This window comes from Lacerta agilis, chromosome 7 (assembly GCF_009819535.1).
Source record: "Lacerta agilis isolate rLacAgi1 chromosome 7, rLacAgi1.pri, whole genome shotgun sequence".
Taxonomy (NCBI): Eukaryota; Metazoa; Chordata; class Lepidosauria; order Squamata; family Lacertidae; genus Lacerta; species Lacerta agilis.
The window spans coordinates 37544030-37562591 of record NC_046318.1 but is presented as its reverse complement, the minus strand read 5'-3'; the positions used below and the strand labels follow the sequence as shown (position 1 = coordinate 37562591).

Below are 18562 nucleotides of genomic sequence, written 5' to 3'. Positions count from 1 at the left end.
GCCCTCCTTCTGTTGCTGGATTGCGTGTCCCGGAGGAAACTGGGAATACCTGGAGAAAGCTGACTGGTAGAACCACTAACCTGAGATGAGCTGGTCTCGCCTGCACGTTGTGCGGTGGAAGTGGAAGCGGCGGAGGATTGGGACCTAGTCCTCACATGATTTGCTGGTTCAATGCTAGCCTGAACGTTATTTAAAGAGGAACTAGAGGTCCCTCCGTTTGCTGGTTCAATGTCTGCCTGAGTGTTAATTAAGGAGGAACTAGAGGTCCCTGCATCTTCTTGAGAGCTGGTGGCCGTATCCGGAATGACATCTGGTGACTCCTGAGATGGGAGTTCCACTATGGAAGCGCTTGGCCTGGCGCTTGGCCTAATCTGTTGACAAATAGTTTGGATGCCCGCTAGCAGATTCTCCAATGCTTGGGAGGATATGGTGACGACAGCCCCCCCTTGAGGCTGGGCCCCTTGTGGTTGCGCCCCCCCCTTAGCCTTGCGCTTAGAAGGAGGAGCTGTGGCTGCGGCCTGCTGCCTTCTTTTGGGGGCCATAGTAACGGCAGGAAGGAAACACTGTCCAAAAATCTATTAAAAACTAACCTATAAGCGTTTTAATTTAAATGATATATATTCAAGTTGTGAATTACGACCGAGTTAAATAAGTCCCTGACCTATTGGAATTATCAGGCAGCCACGCTACACAACACAGTAGTATACACAGTAGTAAATGCAGCCTTGTAAATGCTATCGCCCCCGAAACACAGCAGGAAGGAAGAGGAATAAATGCAGGAAGGAAGAGGAATGCAAACTAAATGAGTGTTATTGCTACAAAGCGCGATGGATGCTACCCAATTGAAGCACAGTACCTAAGGCTGGAACTTAGGAGGGACTAAGGCAAAACTTCAAAGGACTATTATTCAAAGGAAACCGACTTACTAGTTATTGGTAAGCTCAATGGATATCACACAGACAATGCAGCCAGATCACTAGGAGACACAATAGCACTGCACCAATTGCTAGAAAGTTTTTTTTTTTTTTTTTTTTTTTTTTTTTTTTTAGGTTCAAATGGGAGGGGGGGATATAGAGCTCAAAACAAAATGGCGGAGGCACGTGGTTGAATCAAAATGGCGGCCCCCAGGTGATTATGGTAACCGCCAGCGAGGTACAGCACAACAACAGGAAGCAAAGCTGGTAACAATAACACAGGAGTTAACAATAACACAAGAGTACTTTACCGACCAGGGTCCTGTGTCACGGTGAATGTGCTGGCCAGCTGTGTCTTGCAGCCAACGAGTGGCTAGTGTAGGCTTTTCGGCGCTGCACAGCCCCTGGAGCGGCCTCCTGCCAAGGAGGGAGAAAGCCGGGTGCGCTGTGAGGCTGCTCGCTCACAGCTGAGAGGCGGCTCCCTGAACGGCCGAGAGGTGGTTTCTCAAACAGCTGTGCTGCGGCTTTGCGGCCAGCCGGGAGCTCAAAATAGCGATAGTACCTGGAATACAACAAGCGTGAACAGAAAACTTTTTAAAGGCGTTAAAAAACGCCGTCCGTTAAACCGCCCGAAAAGCGGCCGCGAGGGCAGCGTCGAAAACCGGAAGTCGTCCCCCGGATCCCCAGCTGACGCGCGGCCCGTCGCTGCGGCAGCCTCAGCTCGCAATGTGCTCACCAACCTAAAAAGAAGAAAAAAAAAAACCCCGCAGGAAACTAGCGTTTAAAAACGCCCTTTAGCGATTTCAGGGGGGGAGCGCTCAGAGGGGCCGAAGAGCTTCCGCTGCCGAACCAGGAAGCAGGAGACCCGACTGAGCCCCAGCCCGGTGTGATCCCCGGCTCTGAGAAGCAGCAGCCGGCCGGCGCACGTGGGATCGGCTTCCAGCCGATCGCTAGGCACACGGACGCCGAGGCAAAGAGGACGCCGAAGAACAATCGCCGATGCCTCCAGGGGGCTCCTTGGGCCACGAGGACGCCAAAAACCGATCGCCGATGGCTCCTGCGGTGGCGCAGCAGCGGCAGCGGCTGAGAGGCGGCTGGCAACCGGCGCACGTGGGATCGGCTTCCGGCCGATCGCTAACAACGAAAACAGCTGAGAGGCGGCTTTGCAAAGCGCCCCTTGGTCCGGGAAAGGCTGCACGAAGCACGAATTCCGGCGAATCGGAAGGCAGCTGGCGTTTAAAACGCCTTTAGTGATTTCGAGCACTGGGCTAGCTGCCGCCGCTTCGCCCTGGCGCCGGCAGGAAGAAAAAACGGCCGAAAAGCCGCTCGGCGATCGCAACGCGAGGGTGGCGTTTAAAAACGCCGTTGGGTGATCTCAGCTGACGATCCAGGGGCCAAGGTCCCCGCCGGGCTGCAGCCGAAGCCGAAATGGGGTAACCGCTGGTCCTTTCCGCCGATTCTTCGGAAGGGGTGATGATCGCGGAGCTGGGTATTGTTCCGAGGAGCTGAATCTTGATCCGAGGAGCAGGTAAGCCAAAAACGCGACGAAGGGAGCAGGAAGCAAGAGGCTGAGCCCCGGGAGCGCCCTGCTTAAATGCAGCAGGAACGCCCAAAGCCGCCGCGCCGGTTGGCCGGCGGCCTTGGCACCGCGCCCAGGGCTCAGCCAATCTGTGCCAGGGGATGACCCCATCCCCTGTGCACGTGGAGGGCTCGTGTTACCTGCCTGCAACCCCCCCTCCTTCTTATGGGCGGAAGGGGCTTTATTTGCACAAGGCTTAACAAATGTATGGGATTCATTGCCAGCAGATGTGAGGAATGATTACTGGCTTGTAAAGGCTTATTAGGTGTATTCCTGCTTGTGGGCTTCTCAGATGCATGTGATTGGCCACTTTGGGAAAGAGGGTTCTGTTATGTATTGAAGTTCTCACCCTAGGCCACTAGGGGTGTGTGTATATAGTTCATTCTGCTGCAGTTCTCACTCAGGTCCGCACATGCAAATGAGGGATTGAAAATGACGTTCAGGGATTGGGTAACTACAGAAAGTTGTTACTGTTGCTTGTAGCTGAGTTCGATATATGCAGGCTGCTGAGCCCTTCAGTTCTGTTCTGTTCCAGCCTGAGAATAAACAGAGCTGCTTGGAGAATCACTGTGTCGTCTGCTATGTCCACCCACTATTTAATAGGTTCTGAAATAGATTGATCCAGCAAAGCTGCTTTATGTTTTTAATTGAAACAATAATTACACATATTCCAAGTAGGCATGAAAAAGAAAGATAATTACAAAGATCCAAATAAACTGGGCATACATTAAAGCAAGGGTAGTCAACATGGTTGCTTTCAGATGCTGTTGGACTCTAACTCTCATCCTCCTTGACTCGACCATGCTGACTGGGGCTGATGGACTCCAACAACATCTGGAGGCTACACCTCCATTAAAATGTATGATGTTAGATAAGCCTTGTAAAAGGTAAGCACAGAACATTCTGGAACAGAAAATCACAATGTGTACTATTCACATTCATAGCAGGAGAACACCTTAGCCTGTAAACATGGGATATGAGTTCAGTGATTTGCTGGTTGGCACTGACTTATCTTCCCCGGCTCCTTTGTTGGGATCAGCTACTGGGATAGGTGGTTATCAGGGCCAGGGCCGGATTTAGGTTTCATGAGGCCCTTAGCTACTGACGGTAATGGGGCCCTTTATATGTCTAGCTGTCCTTTGTCAACAACAAATTGTCACTGTTTTTTGTGTTGAATATATGCTATATGGTAATTTATGGACCTAACAGGTATCTAAAGCCATTTGCACATAACAAAATATGTATTTTATCAGAGTAATTGTTGAACTGAAATACAATTAAGAAGTAGCTTGTTTAGTTTATACGTAAATCTGGCACTGACCAGGAATCAGGTCTGAAAACATCAACAAGGCTCTGACTAAGCTAAACGTGTCAGAGCAGAAGCAATCTTTAAGGAGTGACACTCTAAATATGTGGTGATACGCCAGAAGAACAGCATAGGAGATTTGACATCACATACAGGAAAAGGTAACCATGTTAGTCTGTTGCAGCAAGAGTCAGGTGGCACCTTAAAGACTAACCAATGCATATTGGCATAAACTTTCTTGGAGCAGAACCCACTGATGTACAAAGTGTTGTCCTCAGATGGTAGCTATAAATATCTATATGGATATTGAGGGAAATTATACAAACAGTGGGGTTAAAATGAAAAAAAAAAAACAAGCACAGTGACCATTCACAATAGTAGTAATTGGTGGGAAGTACTGTGCATATTTCCCTAAGCTGAATGTTGCTAGACAAAATGCTAAGTTCCCAGTGGATGTTCTTGCACACCCTGCCAGAAGTAGAACTTTCAGGTGTACAAACTTCATACAAGTTTAGAATACGGAGTTCGATATTCAAATGTCTGACATTACAGAGGATTTCAGAAACGCCTAAAATTAACCATGTTTTCAGATCCTGCTGCTGAAGTAGTGTAACTAATTGTAATTAATAGAAATCACATTAATGTGTTTTATGACAAGACAGAGCTTTTGATGACTAACAGCTGGCTTCATCTAAAAAACATTTGTTCCCTGGATGATTAAGTCTAAATTTATTTCTATCTTTTCTACTCAAGCTTTTAAATCAATGAACTTCTACCATTTTCTCATTGTTGCCCATTTTAGTTTAAAACTTAACTAAAACATCTTTATATCTATGTGCTCACTTCAGTAGCATACACACTAAAATTGAAACAATACAGATCTATGCAGTGTATGTGGGTATATGTGAAATCTATGGTCTGGACTAAGAACGCAGTCATATATAGATGCACACATTCCCTCCTCCTCTCCTTCCCTCAGTCCACACACAGGTGACTTAACACTTCCTGGTTTGTCAAGCCATATATCATCGTGATGTATAAACTGGCATACTGTGGTTTGAACAATTCCTCCAAATCAGCGTTTGCAAATCAGAATCCAATCATGTGCGCACACATGACTAATTTCTGATCCCCCACAAACTGTATCCAAGCTAGCCTCCCCTGAACATGGTGCACTCCAAACATCTTGAAATGCAGCCCCATCCAGTATGACTAAGGGTCAGAGATGGTGGGAGTTGTAGTTCAAACCATCTGGAGGCAACGAGGTTAGGGAAACATGATCTACAGGTAAGTCATGTCTGTCACTACTTTATTCACCCTCTTCCTAAACTGAATCTCCTATGAAGATCCCCCCCCAAAAGTTGCTGTGTTAGCCTAGCAGCAAAAAGAGAATGGTGGTGCTTTGGAGACTAATTGATTCATTATGACCTGAGATTCTGTAGGCAGCAGCCTATTCCTGCAAGGCTGATTCACATGTGGTCTAGAAACATAATTCAGCCACATGGCAGGGAACTGAAGAAAACCTGTGGTTCACATGCTGTGCATATAGCCTCTAATAAAAACCAGTGTCTATGTGAGAGAGGATGCTTAAGCCCAAGGTTCACTGCTGTACCCCACTGTGTGGCAAAGCAGCCCTCAGATGTCAACATCACATTATTTTCGAGATACAGTGGTACCTAGGTTCTCAAACTCCCAAAACGGTTTGAAAGCCAAGGCGTGGCTTCTGATTGGCTGCAGGAGCTTCCTGCACTCAATCGGAAGCCGTGGAAGCTGCATCGGATGTTCAGCTTCCCAAAAACATTCGCAAACCTGAGCACTCACTTCCGGGTTTGCGGCATTCAGGAGCTGATTTGTTCACTAGTCAAGCTGTTTGAGTACCAAGGTACCACTGTACTACAAGACAAAGCAAATGGTTCTATGGCAGAGCTGCTTGTGGTGGCTCTGCATTCTGTTTTTGAAGTTCCAGTGGCTAAGTCCAGCTTGGCTTCCGGCAGCAGAACAATCTCTTAAATGTACTTCTCAGCTCTGGACTTCGAAATGCATAAATCATGGGGTCAATCACAGCATTGCACATGATCAGTATACCATTCACGTGAAAAATGGACCCATAGCAAATGCAATAAGGGTTTTGTGGGCAAAATGCCATCAGAAGCATATGAAGGACAAAAGGGGCCCAGCAGCAGAGAAAAACCCCAAGTAAGACAGTTAAAGTAATGACTCCTTTCATGTTAGCTCTCTGGTGAACTGAGCTGGTAGGCTGCAAAGCAATCTTTTTGGCATGAGAGCGTGCAAGCAGGAACATATGAATATAGAGGCTGAGGATAAAAATGAGCATGAAACACAAGAAGACAGAGAAGGACACAACAGTAGCTGTTTCATGGGAGAAAATGACCACTGCGATGCCACTCCCGGCACAGAATGCCCAAATGACCACCAAGATCACTAAAGTACGCTTCATTGTCATGATGTTATGGTACCGCAGTGCATAGAAGATGGTTATATATCTATCAGCTGCAATGGCTGACAGACTGAAAATGGATCCCAGTAAAGATAGAATAAACATGAAATCTAAAATATCATCCATTGTTTTTTCCAAGGCTCCCTGACATGTTAGGTATCGCATCTTGCAGAAGATGATGAAGAGGATGTTCTCCAGAGTCTTGTACAAACTCCCCAGCATGTCTGAAACAGCTAAGCTGCAAATGAAAATATACATGGGTGAATGCAGATTCTTATTCCTCCCCACTGCTATGAGCACCAGCAGGTTTTCCAGTACTCCTAGAGCGGCAATGGTGAAGAAGATTTCTTCTGGCACAATGACTTGTGCACAGTCGGAGGTGTTCATTGAGAGCTCACTGTTGTTTTCTGATGGAGGAGCGTTTGTCTGTCCCAGAAGCCTTGTTGTTTCAGAACCTCGGTCGATCTTCATTGTTGCAACCTTTGGTGAGGGAAGATGCATGAGGTTGAACCCACGTATATTTCAGTACTCACTGTGGCTTGACCTTCTGCAACAGCCAATGTGTCCAGCTGAGCATCTTGTTATGGTGATATCATTTGAGGTAAACCTGGAAAAATGGTTAACCAATAAGGAATGAGAAAAACCAAAGTGAAATATACAGAAAACTTAGACTGGGTTCACATATATTTACTAGAAAATGTAAGCATTCTGCAAGTATTGTTCTTGGCTGCTACTGGGAGTTGCCTGCTCTCTAATCCATGTATGACTCAAGCTTGAGAAGAAGCAACAGAACCCACATAGCTCAGAGCATTATGGTTGGTTTGGCTCACTCTGCTGAAATGCTAGCTGTTGTTGTGAGGTGTACAGTGCCCTGATCAGATATTCATCTGGGACGTGTGAGAGCAAAACTGTGTAAAGGAATAAATATAGAGGAGTAAAAATATTTTCCAAGTAATTGAGGCATTGTGCTCTAGCCCACATCAGTTAGATGTAAGAAGCCACAAAGGCTGTGTATGCATTACTGTCTTAAACCACAGCAAGGTCATTCTTTTCTCAATTCGGATCAAAGTTGGTCTGGGGGGAAATGCATCAAAACACGCCATTTAACAAGAAATGATAAGATTGATACAGGATATATGTGGATTGTGGCTAACGTCATGTGTTCACTGCTTCCTAAACTAGCAGTGGATGCACAGTGGATACAGAGCAAACTATGGCTACACCACAGGTAGCCAAAGTGTGCATTCCAGATGTTGCTGGAGTCGAATTCCCATCAGCACATGGCCATTGTTCAGGGATTGTGGGAGTTGTAGTCTAGCAACTTCTGGAAGGCACCATACATATGTACATAATATATTGTTACAACTAGCCAACTATTCCTTTGTTAGGGAGATGGTTAATAATTCAGAATAGTCAGTCAATGTCTTTTTAGGTAAGGGATGGTAAACCTGTTTTCCTCCAGATGTTGTGAGACTCTAACTCCCATCAGCAATCATGCCTAATGGTTAGGGATGATAAGAGTTGCAGTCCAGCAACATTTGGTTGGCCAGAGGTTTCCCATACCTGGGAACGAATTGTTTGGAGATGATCCAATAAGCTGGAGGTCTTATCTTCACTTTCCACTGTCCACACATTGTGAAGAAACATTCATAGAGAAGAACCTGCTATCTGTGTTGAACCTGATAAATCATAGGAGAAACCTAAGCAGGCTCCCCTCTAGGACCTGGCATGGCCATTGGCTCTTCCAACATGTAGACAGTGGGCTAGTAGGGATGCAATGTTGGGAGGACAGGACTGGTGGCCATGGCCCTACTCTGCCCTCATGCTGTTAGCTGATTGTGTGCGAATCTCTCTCTCTCTCTCTCTCTCTCTCTCTCTCTCTCTCTCTCTCTCTCTCTCTCTGTTAGTCTCTATGTACACATGTGTATCTATACATTATTAGTAATTTGCATATGTGTGAATATCTATCACCTAACTATTATAGTGATTGTTGACCGGAGAAAGTTACCGTAAAGCAAATTTATTATTTTCATTCTTTAATAATGAAGCTTTCTCAGCTTGGTCAGATGCTGCAATTTGAAAAAATGCCAGAAATTAGCCTGCTAATATAAATCTCACCCCATCACAGAGCAGTTACAAGAAACACCATGGAAGATTGACAGGCAAATGTCATTTCTCACATGATCTTACTAACCCAGTTTCAGGGATAAAAAAATTCCTTATGTAAACGTGTGAAAACTTCATATCCTGAGACTTATTATATTAATTTAATGAAAAGAAGAAAATATTTGCATTAGGCATAAGTAAACTGCACTGGATGAAATGGCCAATTCTGCACGTAGGTGGAAGCAGAGCCTGATTCTGTGCATGTTCAGTCATAAATAAGTTTTACTGATCTTGATGGTGCTTCCTACAATAAAACTCTAGGGCAAGTTTATATGATCATAAGTCTGAGGCTCAAAAAGGTTGGTTGAAAATGTTTTCCCTTTCCCTTCCTGGCAAGCTTCAGCATCTTTTTATAATCCTGGCACTTCTTACATGGCTGATGATATTATTAGAAGCAAATTATATGAACAAACATTGGAGCTGCTACAGAAATTAATACAATATTTATTGCTACACAAACCTCCAGTGTTCCTTGTTTACATTTGCTGGATATCAAATCTGTAAATATTGATGTCTGCAATTTAACGATGCCATCTGGCTGATCACTTGCAAAACCTTCATTAGGAGCAAATTGCACATTACATGCAAACTTGTGTAACAAAGTCTATGGCCAATTTTAGAGGTTTTGTTGTTTGTTTCAAAAGCAACTTTGAGAGAAAATGTGCTTTCCCTTTTCCATGGAGAAATGGCAGGGGAGAAGGTGTTTAACCCATTTTCTGCCACCATTTGTCTGGGCAAAACTCGAGTTGTTCAATACTGGAATCCCAGGGGGCAGGGAGACAGTGGGGGCAGGGAGAAGTTGGAAAAGAGCAGCCAGGGGAAAGATAATATATCATTCTCCCTCCACCTGCAAAAAGTGTCCCTCCCTCAGGTAATACAATAATTGATTTAGGTACAGTATTTCTTAGTTCCACAATAACTACTGTTCTCTGCTTGATGCACAGCATACAGTAATGAAAACAGCAGGAAAACCATAACATTTAAAATGCAATTTTAAAAAGTGGTAGGAAAACAAATCGATATAAAACAGAGAAAACAGAAACCATGGCAGCAGCAAATAATCACAGCCAATCCCAGGAATAAAATAGGGGTAAAAAATATGAGATTTAAAAGGGCTGTAGGAATAATGGGACTGCACCTGGTGGAAAAATCACATGAAAGAAGCTTCTCTGGCCGCAGCAGAGTATATGGCTGCGCTGCCCAGGGCGCGTGTGTTCCCAAGGGGCGCGGAGGGTGCCCTCCCAGGTGTGGAATAGCTGCTCGGATGCATAGAGCAGTGCACATGCCCTGCAGCTGGGGCCAGGGCCAGCCGGGGCAGGACGCTCCACGGGGCCTCTGAGGAGTCTGCCTGCCTCCTCCCAGTCAGCCTCCCTACAGCTGAGGGGAAGATGGTTGGTGGACCGTTTGCGGCAGTGCGGAGCCTGCGGGCACCAAAGCCACCGCATCACTCCCTGAAGAGATGCGAGGCTTGGGCAGATGTTGGCAGGCAGACAAGGGGGAAACAGATCACTGAATCAGACCCAAATCAGATTGTGGGGAGCGGGTGGTGGATTGCACAACACTAGAAACGATGCCTATTGCTTGCCAGGATGGAAGACAGAGAGATGTGTGTTTATGTAGAAATCCCTGGTTCTTGCATGTCTGGAATGTGCTCTTATATGAAGGTAAGAGCGGCATTTGTTGCTCTGCCCACTTTTCCTCTTTTCAACCCTGCATTTTGCCTCCAGCGCCAACCACTATTGGAATGCAGTCCCCAGAAGATTGTTCATAAGATAATCTGAAAATGGCGCCTCACTCCTCTTTAATAGGCTACTTTGCCTTGGGGCACATGGAGACATGTACTGCTCATGTACTGGTTTATTGGGCTCCATGATCTCATGAATTTAAAAAGCCAACAGGCAAAGAAATACAAGAAGCAGAGCTGCCACTTTTGAGACACTTAATATAAGTATCCCATGAGATTTCCTATCTATCGCTTGGTTTTAATACAGGCTAGAAATGAGGTTCAATAAGTTAAGAGGTCAATAAATCCTGAAAATAAGACACTGGGCTATGTGTGAAAATGGAAAGGCACTTGTCCCCTGAGGCCATGTCAGTTCAAGTGACTCAGAAAAGGTTTAGGACTATAAAGGCAGCAGTGTACTTTAAATCACATTACTCTGAAAACTGTTTATTTGAATGAAACCAGCTAAAGCTGCTGTTCAGCAAGGTTAAAAAAGCATACCCACAGGCAAACAAATTAATAAAGCATTGCTCTCTTCCCCTCCAACACTACTGGGGCTCTGTCAGCCAGAACCAGCATAGCCAATGGTCAGAGATGTCGGGGAAGATATATAGTCCAACAACACCTGGAAGACCAGATATTTCCCCATCCCTGATCTACATACTTGAGTGAATACCACCTTACTACTGATACATTACCCACCACAAACATCAGAACTGGGGTAAGATTCTGGGACTGTGGCAGGAGTCACCCTTATGGCTTTGATCTGGCTTGGTTCACTCCCTATTTACCGTACATTTAAAAAATGAGCACATTCATTGCTTTCACATAATTAATGCCATGCTTCGCTCATATAGAATATATGTTCTACCCCAAAAATGTATTCAGAAAGTAGAAGTTACAGAAAACTCTGAGAACATTTTAAAGAGTTGATTTCCCCCCCACCAGCTTTATGTTTTAATTTTCCTAAATCCTTGCAATTTGCTTCTAGATAATGTGTCATTTCATTGATCTTTTAGTCTGTCCTCATTGTTGGTGTGCCTGTTGTCAGTTTTTGTTCTTTAGACCTCTAGGCACAGGCTGGATAATGTAGGGCTATAATTATGATCTGCACAGTTAAGTGTGAATGATATATTGCAAAATGACTGCCTATTGATTACTTTCTCTGCCTTTTCTAGGTATTGCAAAATAACTACAGTAAAGTACTCAACAATGCCAAGGGGACAGATTTACATTGTGAAATATTTCACAAAGAACATATTCTATCTTAATCTAGTAATATAGTTATAATTATGCTGCATTTAAGAATTTCTTCTTCCTCCATTAGTACTGTATCATTCAGAACATCACCAGAAACGCTTGTTCCCATTGACATTGGAGTAAATCGTTCAGCTTGAAAATTTCGGACATGAACCTTCTTCTCACAGTTGAATCATCACCAAAACAGCTGGAGGCCTGCATCTGAGAAGGATCAGGACTTTTGTCATTAGATTTCAGTGGAATTTTGATTACTTCCTATTCTCTTATGAATATAACAGGGCTGGAATAATAACTCAGCTTGGAGGTGACTTGCAGAAGTTGCTTCTGATTGCTCCCATGCAGTGCTGCTTAAAGCACAAGTCAGGCTTTTGAAAATGGCAGCTGAACTTCCTTTGTCCTAGATCGTAGAGTTAATAGCAGCAATAGATACCTGCGTTGCTTTAATTTAATTTCCCCAATATTTCCCATGTAGAATTTGAGACATGTATCTTAAAAGCCTTATTTGAACACCCCACACCAATTTTTCAGTGCTCATAATAAAGTAGCTTTTGTACTGATGTGCTCATTGATGACACAATGCTCCTCAAAAATCTCATCCCCTAGCCCAAATGCGTTATGCTTTAATGCATACTTAGTTTTGATCTCATGAGTCCATCCCACTACCTATAGATTTGTAGCTGATTCAGAAACACATAATAGAGAGCAAATCTGAGTCACTAATTACCACCTCAGCCTTGGACCTAGTATCTGGCATATCTAGCATCACATTGTTTGAATGGCAGAGACATTATCCTGGCAGGACCCAGTTATTCTAATGGGAGCTAGAAAAAGTCTGGCTACTGAGACGAAGTGGCAGTAATTTGCCCAAGGTTATCAAGAAAGATCCTTCAGTCAAAATAATGAATCGAATTCAATTCAAGATGAACCCCTGGTATATGCATTACACCGTGCTATGCAAGTTGGAGCAGTAGTATATTGAATTCTGTCCCCTGCTTTATCCACGAAACACCTCAGAGCCATCCATTAAGTTCCACGAACAGGTGTGTGCCTGAATAAGGGGCATGATGTGAAAACAAGAGGAATCACTGGAGGAAAAAGGAATAGCTGGCAACCCTGTTACTTATGTGTGGAAATACCAAGTGGGTTTCACACAGATTCTCATGAAGAACATTTTGTGAACAGTATGGGACACTAGCCTTGCATGAAAGGGAGGGAGGATCATTTTTGATGGTGATATACTACCTGACAATGTTTATTCCAAGGACATATATTTGCCAGCAAAGGATTTTGGGGACCCTGGGGCACAGACCAATAACAACAAAGTAGTGGGTTGTGCAAACTGAAAGTACTCCGAAGTGCATTTGATCTATATGGGTGATTCATGTGAAGTGAAAAATGATGCTGCTGTTTGGATAGTGGGGCCTTTGTAAAGCTCAAGTCAGCAACTACCCAAAGTCGCTACTCTTTGGAGCCAGACCTGAAAGGAATGGAAATAGTGTTTCAGGAAATGGGAGGAGTTAATTACTTTCCATCTTAGCCAGGATTTCCAGAAACATCTGTGTCTGTCATGTCCCCTCACTACATTGAGCTTCATCTCAGATCAGCACAGTGCCTAGAAACTGGAGGCAGCATGGTCCACATGCCTGCTAAACTTTCATCATTTCATTTTAGGAATATCCTTCAACCCTCTGGTTGTAATAAATTAGAACAGTGTGTCCTTGATGCTGAGCCATGAGTTCATGTGGAACATTCTCTGCTGTACATAAATAATAATCACAGGGAAATCAGTATAGTAAATTAGCTCATTGTTTGGACACCACACAGATTCTCTGTTTGATAGTCTACCATTCATTCAGTGAATCTAAGTTGCTGGGAGGTATTTGAAGGGTTATTATTGCTGATTAGTTTCAAGCTGTGGTTCGACAGCTATCGTGAATGCTTTGTTTAGTTAGCTTGCTGTTCTTTCAAGGAAAGAATATGCTGAAAATATATTCTTAATCATTTTTTTTTTATAAAAATCAAGTTATCTATTCTCAAGGCTGCTTTGAATGTACTCTGCTTGCCACCCTCTGTTAAAATAATGTGGAATGCCTTCCTAAAATGCCACAAGCTAGTCAGCCATTCATACAACCATTCCCCTTAAAATATGCAATCAAATCTTTTCTTTTTTTAAAAAAACCAGACTGCTAAGCATGTCAGAAAAGGATAATTAGAAGTTTAGCACTTTCATTGCTATTCACATAGAGCTACAATTCTTAGCACCCATAATAAGCTACAGTTCCCAGGATTATTATTTTTTTGAGGGAAGTAATATACCTTCAAATAGTGTGTTATGCAGCCATGGTAGCTATTAAGTCTCCATGAAAAACCACAGACACCTTTGCAGTGTTTAAAAAAATCTTCCCATCACAAATATATCATCAGTGAGAAAGCACTTCCGCCTTGGAAGTTTCAAGAAGACTGAATTTTGGCTTTTTAAATGTCACTTAATGTTGTCTGTGTGAGCATAGCCGGCCCAAGTGGAATTACTGGAATCACATCTTTAACCTTTTCCTACAGAGAGCAATAATAATGCTTAGAGTTGAGTATTTTAAAATGCCAAGCTGAGATATATATATATATATATATATATATATATATATATATATATATATGATGTTTACTGGTGGAAATAGAATATAAATGTAACATCAAAATGTAACATCAAAAATTGCAGTTCTGGAGCTGAGGAAACCCAAATTCTTAGTAAAGAATAAGTTACACAACAAGTGTATACTACTTTCCTGCATTCATAGTTAGCATGATTCCCACCTACAGTATCTGAATCTGACAGTAAATAGCTTAAGAAGCAAGAATTGTTAATAGTTTGTATTATAAGTAGCACAGAAGAGGAATGAACATGAAGTGGAGACATCTAATATTTCTGGAAATAGTTAACTGGGTAATAATATGCATACAACAACTATGTAAATCATTAATGTATGTGGGAGGGTAGTAACATGTCTTGCTTCACTATCTTGGTCCTCTGCAGCCTTCTTCCCACCCCACCCCCCAAAGTTCACCAGGACATTGGCAACTGGCAACGCTAGAATTCCCACAGCATCTATCTCTTAAATCTGGAAAGCAGAGAGGATATTGTGAGGAGCAGCTGCCAGAGCTCTGCACCAGGAAACACACATCCTGTTTAGTTGCTCTCTCCACTAAGGGGTTTTACGCCACATGGGGAGCCTGCTTGAGCAAAACGGACTCCTCCCTGAATACATTCATCCCTACATTCTGCTTTGCATGATGGCAATTGTGTATGTGTGTGATAGAGAGAGGGAGAGGGAGGATGAATGACTAAATAGGACTACAGCAGATGATGTGGGGACCTTTGGTGCTCTGTACATTGCTGAACTACAACTGGGTTACGATCAACTCCTCGATAAAGGGCCGTTAATGCAGGCCTTTAGCAATGTCTCCTAGTCCAAAGAAAGAGGAGAAGAAAGTTACATAAGAACCTAAGATGAGCCAGCTGGATGAGACTGATGGCCCATCAGGTCCAGGTATCCTGTTCTCACATGGTCAACCAGATGCCAGCGAGAAACCTGCAAGCAGGAGCTGAGCACAAGAGCATTATCCTTTCCTGTGGTTTCCAGCAGTTGGTATTCAGAAGCATTTTGCATCCTCTGACTTTGGAAGCAGAGCATAGCTAGCAGCCACTAAAAGATTTATCTTCCATTAATTTGTCCACTCCTCTTTTGAAGCCATCCAGATTGGTGGCCATCCCTGTCTCCTGTGGGAACGACTTCTATAGTTTCACTATGCACTGCATGTATAAGTGCTATCTTTTATCTGTCTTGAGTTTTCCAACATTCTGCTTTGTTGGATGTCCACATGTGCTATTATTCTTTGTTTCTCCATGCTGTGCATAATTTTATAAACTTCTATCATGTCATCTTTTACTTGCCTTTAAATTAAAAAGTCCTAATTGTTGCAACCTTTCCTCAAAGGGAAGTCATTCCATCCCCTTGATCATTTTGGCTGCCTTTCCCAAACCTTTTCCAACTCTACAATATCCTTTTTGAGGTGAGCCAACCAGAACTGCACACAGTATTCCAAATGTGGTTGCAATATAGATTTGTATAATAGTGTTGTGATAGCAGGAGTTTTATTTTTCATTCCATTCCCAATGATTCCTCGCATGGAATTTGCCCCCCATTTTTTTGGTAGCTGTCACACAATGGGTCAAAATCTTCTTCAAGTTATCTGTTGTGAAATCAAGATTTTTGTGTGTGTGTGTGTGTTCCAATGTGCATCATGTCACACATGTTTACAAGCTGAACCTATAGTCCATGGGAGGCATTAGTTTTATATGTGTAATTTTCTTATATCTTGTGAAACCAAGTGGACTCTAGTTCACAAAACTTTATGTATGCTATAATAAATCTAATAGATATTAAGTTGCCACAAGGCTATTCATCATTTGGGCTCAACAGCTACCTCTGTGGATGCTATTTATGAAGAAGCAATCAAATATTCAACCCTGAAACCGCAGCCTTAAATGGTAGAATCCAGGGGGTAAATTATATATTTTGATTTATTGAATGCATTAACTAACTGCCTCTAAGTTCACAGTCACAAAGTAGTATAAAAGAGAAAAATAAAATACTCATTAGTGAGGCTACTGGAGTTGGTTTTCTGCCTCACTGTGTAATATCAGGTGCCTTATTAGAAGGCTGGTACAAGTCATTCTCCTTTTCATCTAAAAGAGGATTTCATTGTTATGATACAGATTCCTCTCTCTCTCCTCAAAACCTACTAGTGAACAAGAAGTCGAAGCAGTGAGTATCTCTGCTCACCAGAGAACAAAGTTTCTGACTTCAAATCATGAGGGAATCATATAACTTCATAGAGTAGTGGCCACACATTCTAGCCTGCCTCCCTTCTCTTTCAAAATTGTTTGATCTGCAACTTTTAAGTACTTGAAGGTGATGTGAATAACTCTCTGCATATTCCCAAGGGGATTGTAGCTTCCAAGGTATTATGCCACCTTGTTTCCAGCCAGCCTTCTGCCCATACATAAATCATTGACATTTAGGAGATCCACAAGGAACAAGGGGAGCAGAGTTGTAGGGTTATGGAGTAGGGAGATTGGTTGCAGCAATAAGCAGCTCAAGGAAATAAATGTAAAAGAGCTTCAATAATGTTGCCATTTTCTGGTGGTGTTCAATCATGTACTGTAAAGTTAAGGTTGTGCAATGAATATTGGTTTGAAGTTCTTGAGCAGTAATCCCATTACCCTGTCCTCCCCAAATGGGACTATTTGTGATAAGGAAAGTGATGGGAAAAATGTGGGATAACGTTGTTTGATGCAGCATCAACTAACCTCATCGCAAACAGAACGAATACTCAACAAATAGCTGTTAAAGCTGTTGTCTAATCTCCCCACAGGCTCTATAAACAGGTTATCTGGAAGCAACTCAGTAGAGTTGGGTTGATGGTTCAGCACTGTCTCTCTTACACTGCAGAAATAATTAGTATTATTCTCCAGAAATCTTAGGGATAATTTTGTAAATGAAGGCAGGCTTAGCTCCTACATGTAGAGCAATACAAATTGTACACTTCATTTGATGCCAGTTTCACACAGAGGAAGTGAGCTGGCTAGCCAGAAGGTCTGCAAAAAGATTCAGATGCCCAGCTCCATGTGGACCCAATTGCAGAAAAGCCAAGAAAGTACTGGTAAATGGAGAGATGAAACAATCATTTCAAAGAGAAGCATGGGGAGAAACGCAATAAAAATTTCAGTTGAGATTTATACATACCTTCCAGTGATTGTAGCACAGATTTCACAAAGGATGGGGAAATGTCTGTAACAGATTTGCTGGAAAAAGGAATTTGTGAAACGTTCACAGAGGTGATGAGTCCTTATCTCAAACTCTTCTTCTACAATTCAGTACTTTTTCTCCCAAGCGAAAGAAGCAACACATAGGTCAGCATGATGGCAACTGCTAGGAGGAAAATTGTTTGTAAAAAGTGAACAGTTCCCTTGCGTAAGAAATAGATGAGAACATCTAAATCAGAGAGAAAGGCAATGGTTGTGTTATTGCAGCCTTGAAGAAACGTCATTTAAAAATAATTCATCTGCTTTGTGTCAAATAACTCTATGGAGTCAAAGAAAATAGAAACCTAATTAAGACCAGCCTGGCATGGAGATATAGAAGGAGCAAAGTTTCACTTGCTTTGTGTCAGTGTGTATGCCTGTTAAAAGCAAAGGAGGAAGACAAGTCCCAGGCGCCTTTCGATGTGACACAGCAGCTGCGGCTCCACATGACTTGCTGCCATTGCTGGGGCTCTTCTTGTCCAGTATCCCAATGGCCAGGGGGAGACATCATGTTCTCTCCCACCAGCCATGGGATTTGAATCAGGCCCCACTGTAAATTTGACCAATTGTGGGGGCCCCTGGGGGTGGAGCTGACTAGAGACTCCTGTTGCGAGTCTTCACTTAGGTCCACACCCAAGGCATAAATTAAGATTGCCAACTCAACTGGCAGTGCAGTTGTTTTTGGATCGCCCATCCTCCCTTGTTTTCATGTTTAGACCCACTCAGAGGAAATTGTGTGGGTCTACGGTATGGAAATATCAGTTGCTGTATTCAGGGCCAGGGAGGAATTTTTCCTCCAGACAAATTGGGCCTGTCTTTTTTGGGTGGGTTGTTTTTTGTTTGTTTTTTGTTACCTCATACCAATTGTCACATCTTTTGGCAGACAAGGAATTGGGTATGAGCCTTAGTCATGGGTGGAGGGGGGGTGGGGTTTGTAAGCCACTGCTTTTCCAACTCCAGGGAAATGGGGTATCCCATTTAAGGGGTCCTAGGGTAGGTGCTTCTGTCTGAGAGTGGATCTAGACACAGGTTAAGAACACTATAAGTCAGAAATTAAATTGTTACAACAAAAGGAAAAAAAGCCTATGTAAAAATCCATATAAACTCCTTTTTGCTCTCTGGCACTATCTGGTGTTGGATGTTTATAACGCATTCAAAACATATTATTGTGACGAATGTAGCTGAGTCCCAGATGCACAGACGGGGGCTGAGGGCCACAGCACTTCCCAAGCTGGCAATCCTGATGGTTGTTCCCATTTGATGTATGCCATAGGGCAATCCTAACTGAGGATT

At 43.1% G+C, this 18562-nt stretch overlaps 1 protein-coding gene across 1 annotated transcript; it reads right to left on the bottom strand.

The window, feature by feature from the left end:
* Window positions 1-5747: 5747 nt before the first annotated feature.
* Window positions 5748-6860, bottom strand: MC2R (melanocortin 2 receptor). The gene has a single exon (XM_033154045.1). It carries the CDS (start codon window positions 6756-6758, stop codon window positions 5769-5771), a length of 990 nt encoding a protein of 329 aa, XP_033009936.1. The 5' UTR covers window positions 6759-6860; the 3' UTR covers window positions 5748-5768.
* Between the last annotated feature and the right edge of the window lie 11702 nt (window positions 6861-18562).